Below are 9270 nucleotides of genomic sequence, written 5' to 3' on the forward strand. Positions count from 1 at the left end.
CTTCACTAGTGCAATCTGTTTCTCCAAATGCATCCTATATATTTTAAAGATCTTAACTTTATAGTGTTATGTAATACCAAGGATGTTTATGTAAGTAGCCTCGGGTCAATCATCTACAAGCTCAGGTTCCTCTCCTGAAGCATATGCTCAAAGATGAGCCAAGGTCTGCAGAAGGAATCCAACAAAAGCTTTGCAATTCTGAAGTATCACTCTCTCTATGTAGTACTGCAGACCTCTTAAGACAAAGGCCAAGGTTCCATCCAGAGTTCCTCCAGCAGCTTGCTCTTGAAGCAGTTTTATCTTCTATATTTCATTATTTTGGCAACACTTCATTAGGAGTTTGAGGAGATTTGCCATGTCATCAAACACATTTGCAAATTTCTACAGATGCACCATGGAGAACCTTCATCACTGTCTGGTATTGTGCTGGGGGCTACTGCACAGGACTGAAATAAGCTGCAGAAAGTTGTAAGCTGAGTCAGCTCCACCATGGCACTAGCCCCCGTAGAATTCAGAACATCTTCAAGGAGCAATGCCCCAAACAGTGTCGCCCATCATTAAGGACCTGTATCACCCAGGCCATGTCCTCTTCTCATTGCTACCATCAGGAAGGAGGTACAGGAGCCTGAAGGCACACACTCAATAATTCAGGAACAGCTTCTTCCCCACTGCCATCCAATTTCTGAATAGATGTTAAACCCATGAACACTACCTCACTTATTTATTTTTAATTTTTATTTTTGCACTACTTATTTAATTGACTATTTAATATATATACTTACAGTAATTCACATTTTTTTCTTTTTATTATGTATTGCATTGTACAACTGCTGCAAAAACAACAGATTTCACAATATATTCTGATTATTTGGAGAAAATAAGGAGCTTAAGAAGAATGATGGCGCCTAACGGTGATTCCTTTGCTTGCATCTTTGGAAACAGCTCTATTTCCACCTTTAATATCTTTATTTTTCCCTTCCAAGGTTCTGGATTTACATGCAGGTTTCGGTTCTTTGTGGGAATGGGACCCGTTCTCAGGGTTCCACTACAGGCCGTTATTCGACATACCTAGGGTTTGGCCTGAGAGTCTTGATCGTGTTCGGAAGCCTAAGATCTTGGTGCTCTGGAGACGGGCGGATTGAGGGTCGGTTTCACAGCCAGAGACTCGTGTGTTGTTGGGGAAGTCAGAAAATCTTTCGCTGTGTGCCCGAAGACCCGAGGTCTTTATGATCTTCAGACACAGAGCTTGGAAACAGTGACAAAATGGACTTTTAACATCGTAAACCAGCGGGCTGTTGTTATGTCTCACGCTCGCTGTGAAAATGGGGGACACCTCCCTCTCCCTTGCCAGGAAGAGAGAGAACCTGTGGGTCGTCGAATGTCGGATGAAATGTGAAGCCTTTGGGGAGACTTTGGTCCGTGTCTTTGCTATTGCTTAGCACATGCTTGGACTTGGTGATGGTACCGATGTGCATTTTTTTTGCTTGTTGTGGGGGGGGGGGGGCGGTGATTGTGCTGGCTGCCACTTAGGCATGGAAGGAGGGAGCTGTGGGGGGGGGGGGTACTTTGGGGTTCTCACGTTTAACTGTCTTTGGGACAGTTAACTCCTCTGTTTTCAGGGATGTTTGTGAAGAAAAAAACATTAAATTTGACCTTTGAACCTCTGAATCTGCTGGAAGAATGCATTAAAGTGCTGTTCAAGCTTGTGCACTGGCTCATTCTTCCATTACTGTTGCTATTGTTTTAATCAGATGCATTGTCTTTCATATGATAGCTGGAGCAGTATTCACAGAATGCAAATTATGTGCCTTGTTTGTGCTGTAAGACAAATGGTGTAGTGGAGACAATTAATTTTCCTTTATGCACCTATTCCACTACTGACTGTCGAGCCGGCAGTAATTTCTCTTTTGTCATTTTCTATCCTCTCCTAGGGTTTACAGTAATGGCACAACAGGAGAGATTAAGGTTAAAATTATGTTGACAATATTTTGCTGCATTCATAGTGAGCCCAAGAAAAGGCATACATTGCATTATCTGACTTTGATCTGTTCAACTCAATGAGCAGCACAGGTAGGAATCACAGGACATTTCAGCACTATTTTGTATTCATTCTTAGGAGGTGGGTTATGTCACTGGGCACAAAGTCAAGAACACGAATGGAACGACTGACACTTACTTACTTATTGAAGACAAACTATCCTCAACTAATAGCAATAACAACACACCGACAATCTTTCTATGTTTGTATGTGCAATTCTTTAAATATATACATAGTAAGATACTGCTCCCTTTTTTAAAGAAAGTAACAAACTATGTAAACTATCAACCAACTCTGCATAATGAAAGATTGTGTTGCTGTTCTTTTTTGTGCGGGGGAGGAGTGGTTTATTATTTCCCTCTGAACTAGTATTTCATTTTTTTTCGTGGCTATCGAGAGAAGATAAATGAATCCTTGAACCTTTGTAAATATATCTTCGTAGTTACTAAATTAATGGGAGATTTATAACTTTCTTAGCTCTCTCAACTCAATGCAAGAAACTCAAGATGTTTGCTGTATTCATTCTAGAAACTGGTAATTCCCATTGATTACTTCTCCAATTACACTTTGTTGGAGCATTTTTTGGGGTCAGCACATATAGGAAGTAATTTCAGCAACTGACTTCAACCAACAATCCTCAGATTTGGATATGAACTATAGATTAAATCTAAAATGCAGCCCTGAATAATAGGTTTCTCAGACAATGAATCATAGTAAATTGGAAGACACCACAGGTAATTGGAACACCAGACAACACTGATTAAATTTGTTATTTAGGTGTCACTTTGGTGTCTGTCCTGTGAATTTGAAGACGGGGGTGTAAGGTGGTGTGCAGTTCAAAGAAAGCATTGTAAATGTGGAATTGTCCTTTGATCTTTAGCAGATAAAACGTCATGTAGAGTTGGGTCAGGCAAACTTCTTGCTCCAAAAGGGTCTCTTTCTCTCTCTCTCCCTCTACCGCGCTCTCTCTCTCTCTCTCTCTCTCTCTCTCTCTCTCTCTCTCTCTCTCTCTCTCTCTCTCTCTCTCTCTCTCTCTCGTGATTCCAAAAAGCTGTCAGCTTATTTGTGAGTGTGAGTATCAAATAAAAAGACCAGTTTTCATATTTACCAACTGTGTCTCTCTGGTGCCTTTGTTCACACAACAGGCTTCATACAAAACTAATCTCACCCTGTACTCCAATTGTTACTTTGACTCTGCATAATATTTAATACAATTGAATTATATATTTTCTAATATCAACTATAATAGCAATATCTGACAATTGAAATAATCTTGTTACAACCCACCACTTTCACCCTGTGTCAAGCTTCACATCTTCCACATTGTCTGTGGATTCTAACAATATCATAGATACCAACATGGGATTCTGACAAACCATTTGCCTCCTTCCATCCAAATAGTTTTTGGAGCCTTCATCCACACTGATGGTTGTGATTAACTATTCACACTAAATCAAACCCAATTTAGCCTGCTCCAGATATCCTTCAGACATTTCTATGGCAGGTGATACATATCCAGACCCATAGTACCAATGCGTATCCTAATGCATTCTTAGATTGAATTTGACTGTATTGCCACTGTCCTCCTCTTCAAGGATGCCACAGATTATCCAGTTCCAGCTCTGGATAGTCCTCCAGCAGAACAGTTCTATGACTTTGCTCCCTTCTCACCAAAGATTATTTTCATACCAAGCTACAGTGCAAGTGCCGTACACTGAGGTTTCCATAACATTCAAGGCAAGGCTCATGCCTTTAACATGCATGTGACTTTTATCTTTCCCCACTGGTATTCAGGTAATCAACTGGTTTCCCATTGAACTTGCCCATGAAGAAGCCTCACTGTCATTATGAGGTCCAAGGGCTTGTTTTCTGATGGTGCCTCATAATGATGCCATTACTGAAGATGTTTCACATTGTCCAGTGCCAGCACCATGCCGACGGCTATTCTACATGCTCCTTCGAACATTAGGGTGTAAGCAAATTTTTTCCTGAATTCCCCCATTCACCAACTCACACACACTAAACAATTCAGCAGCAGCTGTTTGTTATATGCCGTGTCATATGGCATGGGCAGTCATGGTCTTTCCATGGCCATGGTTGTCCTTGGCAGATTTTTCTACAGAGGTGGTTTGCCAGGGCCTTCTTCCAGGAAGAGTCCACAAAACAGATGACCCCAGCCATTATCAGTTCTCTTCAGAGATTATCTGCCTGCCCTCAGTGGTCATATAACCAGAATTTGTGATGTGCACCAGCTGTTCATCTGACCATCCACCATCTGCTCCCATGGCATCACATGACCCTGATCGGGGGTGAAGCAGGTTCACCACCTTGCCCAAGGGTGATCTGCAAGCTAGCAGAGGAAAGAAGTGCCTCACATCTCCTTTGGTGGAGACATATTTCCACCCCCTCAGCAGCCAACCTAAAAGTGTCTATACTGCATTAGTCAGATTGTGTTGACCCCTGTTTGCAAATGCTAAACTTAGTTTACTTCTCCCTTCACAATGTCTTTGCAAGATCTTGTCTGTGGTTAGTGGTACCAGCAAACTCAGCGACATCTCATATTTCTGGGGCTCTACTGCCAACAATGAGATAAGCTTTAATCTTTTCACCTAATGTCAGATTTTCCATTCTGTAACCTCCCCTTGACCTACAACAATATTTATTACTTCCAAGTATATTAATACTCATTCCATGTGCAGTTCAGATGAGTGAATCTTTTAGTACTTCAGAGCTCATGGGCGTAACTGGCTGGAGTGTTCACCAATATCTTTAACCTCTTGCTTCGGCAGTCTTAGGTACCCACCTGCTTCAAGCAGGCTTCAATTATACCGGTGCCCAAGAAGAACATGCTGACCAGCCTCAACCAGTAGCGTTAACATTCATTGTGATGAAGTTCTTTGGGATGCTGTTGATGAAACATATCAACTCCTGCCTGAGAAGCAACTTGGATCCGTTCCAATTTGCCTGCTGGAGCAACAGGTCAACATTGGATGCCGTTTCACTGGCTCTTCACGCAACCCTGGAACAGTAGGACAACGAGGATGCATACATCAGGATGCTCTTCATTGACTACAGCTTGGTATTCAGTACTATAATCCCCTCAAAACGAATCAACAAGTTTCCAGACCAAGGCTTCGATACCTCCTTGTGCAACTGCATCCTGGTTTTCCTTGCTTGCAGACTCCAGTCAGTTCAGATTGGCAACAACATCTCCTCCACAATCTCCATCAGCACAGGTGCACCACAAGGTTGTGCACTTAGTCACCTGATCTACTCACTTTATATACTCATGACTATGAGGCTAAGCACAGTATCAATGCCATATTTAAGTTTGCTGACTGCATCAAAAGTGGTGACAAATCAGCATATGGAAGGGAGATTGAAAATCTGGCAGAATGGTGTCACAGAAACAACCTCTCATTCAATACCAACAAGGCCAAGGAGATGATTATTGACGTCAGGAGAAAGAAACCAGAGGTCCATGAGCCAGTTCTCATTGAGAGATCTGAGGTGGAGAGGGTCAGTAATTTTAAATTCCTCAGTGTTATCATTTGTGAGGATCTGTCACCGGTCCAGCATGTAAGTGCCATTACAAGAGAAAAAGAATCAGTGGCAGTGCCTCCGCTTTCTTGGAAGTTTGTGAGGTTTCGGCACGTCATCTAAAACTTTGACAAACTTCTATAGGTATGTGGTGGAAAGTACATTGACTGGTTGCATCATGGCCTGGTATGGAAACACCAATCCCCATAAATGGAAAAGCCTACAAAAAGTAGTGAGTGTGGTCCAGTCTATTACGGGTAGCATCCATCATTAGGGACCTTCACCAACCAGGTCATGCTCTCTTCTCACTGCTCTCATCAGGAAGAAGGTACAAGCACCTCAGGACTCACACCATCAGGTTCAGGAACAGTTACTATCCCTCAACCATCAGGCTCTTGAACCAAAGGGGATAACTTCACTTGCCTCATCATCGAAATGTTCCCACAACCCATGAACTCACTTTCAAGTGCTCTTCATCTCATGTTTTTGATATGTATTGCTTACTTATTTATTATTTTTTCCTTTTTGTATTTGTAGAGTTTCTGCACAATGATTGTTTGTCCTTTTGGGTGCAGTCTTCCTATTGTGTTTTTAGTATTCACTCTGAATGCATGCAAGAAAATGAATCTGAGGGTTTTATATGGTGATACAAAACAATAAGATATAAACCATTTGGCTTCATCGGGTCTGCTCTGGCATTTCGTCGTGGCTGATCCATTTTTCCTCTCAGCCCCAAAATCCTGCCTTTAACATGCATCCCTTCATGCCCTGACCAATCAATAATTTATCAGTCTCTGCCTTAAATATACATAAAGTCTTAGCCTCCACAGCTATGTGTGGCAATGAATTTCACAGATTTACCGCTCACTGGCCAAAAAAATTCCTTCTCATCACTATTCTAAAAGAATGCCCCTCTATTCTGAGGCTGTGTACTCTGGTCTTAGGCTCTCCCACCATAAGAAACATTATCCCACATCCGCTCTATCAAGGCCTTCTAACATTCAATAGGCTTCAATTAGGTCACTCCTCGTTCTTCTGAATTCCAGGGAATACAGGCCCAGAGACATCAAACACTCTTCATATAGCAAGCCTTTCAACCCTGCTATCATTTTTGTGAACCTCCTTGAAACCCTCTCCAGTTTCAGAATATCTTTTCTAAGATAGGGACCTAGAACTGCTCACAATAATCCAAATAAGATCTCAATGGTACTTTATAAAATCTCAACATTACATCCTTGCTTTTATATTCTAGTCCTTTTGAAATGAATGCAAGCATTGCATTTGCCTTCCTCACCACAGACTCAACCTGCAAATTAACCTTCAGAGAATCCTGCAGAAGGACTCCCAAGTTCATGTATGTACTTTGATAATAAATTTACTTTCAAATCTGACCTATGATATCTGCCTTAGAAACATAGAAAACCTACAGCATTATACAGGCCCTTCAGCCCACAATGCTGTGCCAAGTATGTACTTACTTAGAAATTACCTAAGGTTACCCATAGCCCTCTATTTTTCTAAGCTCCATGTACCTATCCAGTAGTCTCATAAAAGAACCTATCGTATCCACCTCCACCAACGTCGCCGGCAGCCCACTCCAAGCACTCACCACTCTGCGTAAAATAACTTAGCCCTGACATCTCCTCTGTATCTACTTCCAAGCACCTTAAAACTGTGCCTGATCGTGTTAGCCATTTCAGCCTTGGGAAAAGTCCACACGATCAATGCCTCTCATCTTATTTTGTCTACTTCTTTCTGTTCTTGTCGCTGTTTTCAGTAGAGAAAGCCTCTCTTTAACCTTAGATTTAATTATGATCTTGTACATCTTCATGCAACAATATCCCATCATCGCTGGTAATAGTAACTGTTTTATTGTTCACTAGGATAAGTATGAATGGTTGAAGTACCATCAAAGCACAAATTACAGATGACAATTAATACTGAACTACTCTGACAGTCTATCAAATGACAATCCATATCATTAACATACATTTTAAAGCCACACTTAAATTTGTTCATAAACATCTCCAAATATTTATTGCTCCTCCCAGCTGGAACTCACAATACCCTATATGGTTATGGACTGGATGGAAGCCATTTTGTAACATGGAAAGCATGATTAAAGTTAAAACTGAAATCCCTCTGATTTAGACACTCCACTGTGATCGATAAACATCCAGCCATTGGCATTGAATGTCCAATGGGGTTCAAAGGCTACAATTACAGAAATTATTTTTCCTCTAACACTTCACAGTTAACAATTAAAATATTGCATCATACAAAAAGTTGGAGGAACTCAAGATGTTTAGGCAGTGTCTATGGAGTAAATGGACAGGCGACATTTCAGGTTGAAATGCTTCACCTGGAGTGATGAAGGGTCTTGAACTGAAACATTGTTGATTTTCATCCACCATTGCTGCCTGACCAAATAAGTTCCTTCAACTTTTTATGCGTTGCTCCGGATTATAGCATCTGCAGTCTTTTGTTGCATGTATGATGTGATATTTCATTAAGTAAAATAAGATCCCTTTCTATTTTCTTCTCAATTCCCGGAGAAGGAAGCTGCCACCATGCCTGGAGAATGTTACCCAGGTTTTCTGCATTTTCAATATAGACTTCGACTATGGAATTCTTTCAGCCTTATAGATTTTATGTTCTGTGCTGTTCACCCAACCTTTCTCATTTTTTTTGTGTGCAGGGGAGGGGGATTTGGGGGTCGATGTGCCTGTTCTGTTTTCGTTTGTTTTTGAGTGAGGAGGTAGGATTTGGGGGCTGATGATTATGCTGGCATTCTTTTCTGTCTTGGTTTTGTGGCCATCTGGAGAAGAATAATTTCAGAGTTGTATACTTTGATAATAAATCTTTAAACCTTTGAACTTTAAGATTCATCACCATAATTTGTCAACTACTCTCATATCCATGTAGCTTTACAGCATGCCCAATGTAAGAAATTTGGTGTTTGAGAGAGGGAGTTATGTAGACCTTCACTAAACGTGCAACTCCAATATCACTTCGCCCATCTTACCTGTCCAATATCGCGCATTTTGTTTTCACATTTCATCTCAAGTGTGCACAAAGCAGTAAGAATGTCTTTGCCATCTCCGTGATGGAAATTGTCCAATACAGCATAGAATCTGTGTGTGTGTGTGTGTGTGTGTGTGTGTGTGTGTGTGTGTGTGTGTGTGTGTGTGTGTGCACGCGCATGCATGCGCACGTGTGTTTTGTAGTTCAGTACCTTTTAATGTACCTGCAGAGCTGGCAACATTGTGGAGTAGATTTTTGAACATAGGATATAGAACATTACAGCACACAACAGGCCCTTCAGCTCACGATGTTGTGTCAATAATTTAATCTACTCCAAGATCAATTTAACCCCTTCCTCCCACAAGGACATCCATTTCTTCCATGTGTCTCTCTATGAGTTTCTTAAATACCCCCAATGTATTTGCCTCTACCACTACACACTGTATGTTCCACATATCTACCACTCTCTGTGTAAAAAAAACCTCTGAACTCCACCTTATACTTCCCTCTCAACATCTTAAAGCTTGCCCCTTGCATTAGCGATGTTTGCCCTTGGAATACATCTGTGGGACTGTCCACTCAATCTATCCCTCTTACCATTTTATACACCTCTCTCAAATCACGTCTCATCCTCCTTCTCTACAAAAGGAAAAGTCTTAGCTCGTTCA

At 41.3% G+C, this 9270-nt stretch overlaps 1 protein-coding gene across 1 annotated transcript in view; it reads right to left on the minus strand.

Moving 5' to 3' along the window:
* The window catches only part of LOC132397967 (phosphatidylinositol 3,4,5-trisphosphate 5-phosphatase 2-like), a 170698-nt gene extending 165653 nt beyond the window's left edge, over positions 1–5045 (minus strand). The window contains exon 1 of the mRNA XM_059976816.1: positions 4842–5045. Within this exon, the coding sequence (XP_059832799.1) occupies positions 4842–4886 (45 nt within the window). The 5' untranslated portion in view covers positions 4887–5045. The remainder of the gene's footprint in view (positions 1–4841) is intronic.
* Positions 5046–9270: the final 4225 nt, after the last annotated feature.

Source organism: Hypanus sabinus, chromosome 8 (genome assembly GCF_030144855.1).
Source record: "Hypanus sabinus isolate sHypSab1 chromosome 8, sHypSab1.hap1, whole genome shotgun sequence".
NCBI lineage: Eukaryota > Metazoa > Chordata > Chondrichthyes > Myliobatiformes > Dasyatidae > Hypanus > Hypanus sabinus.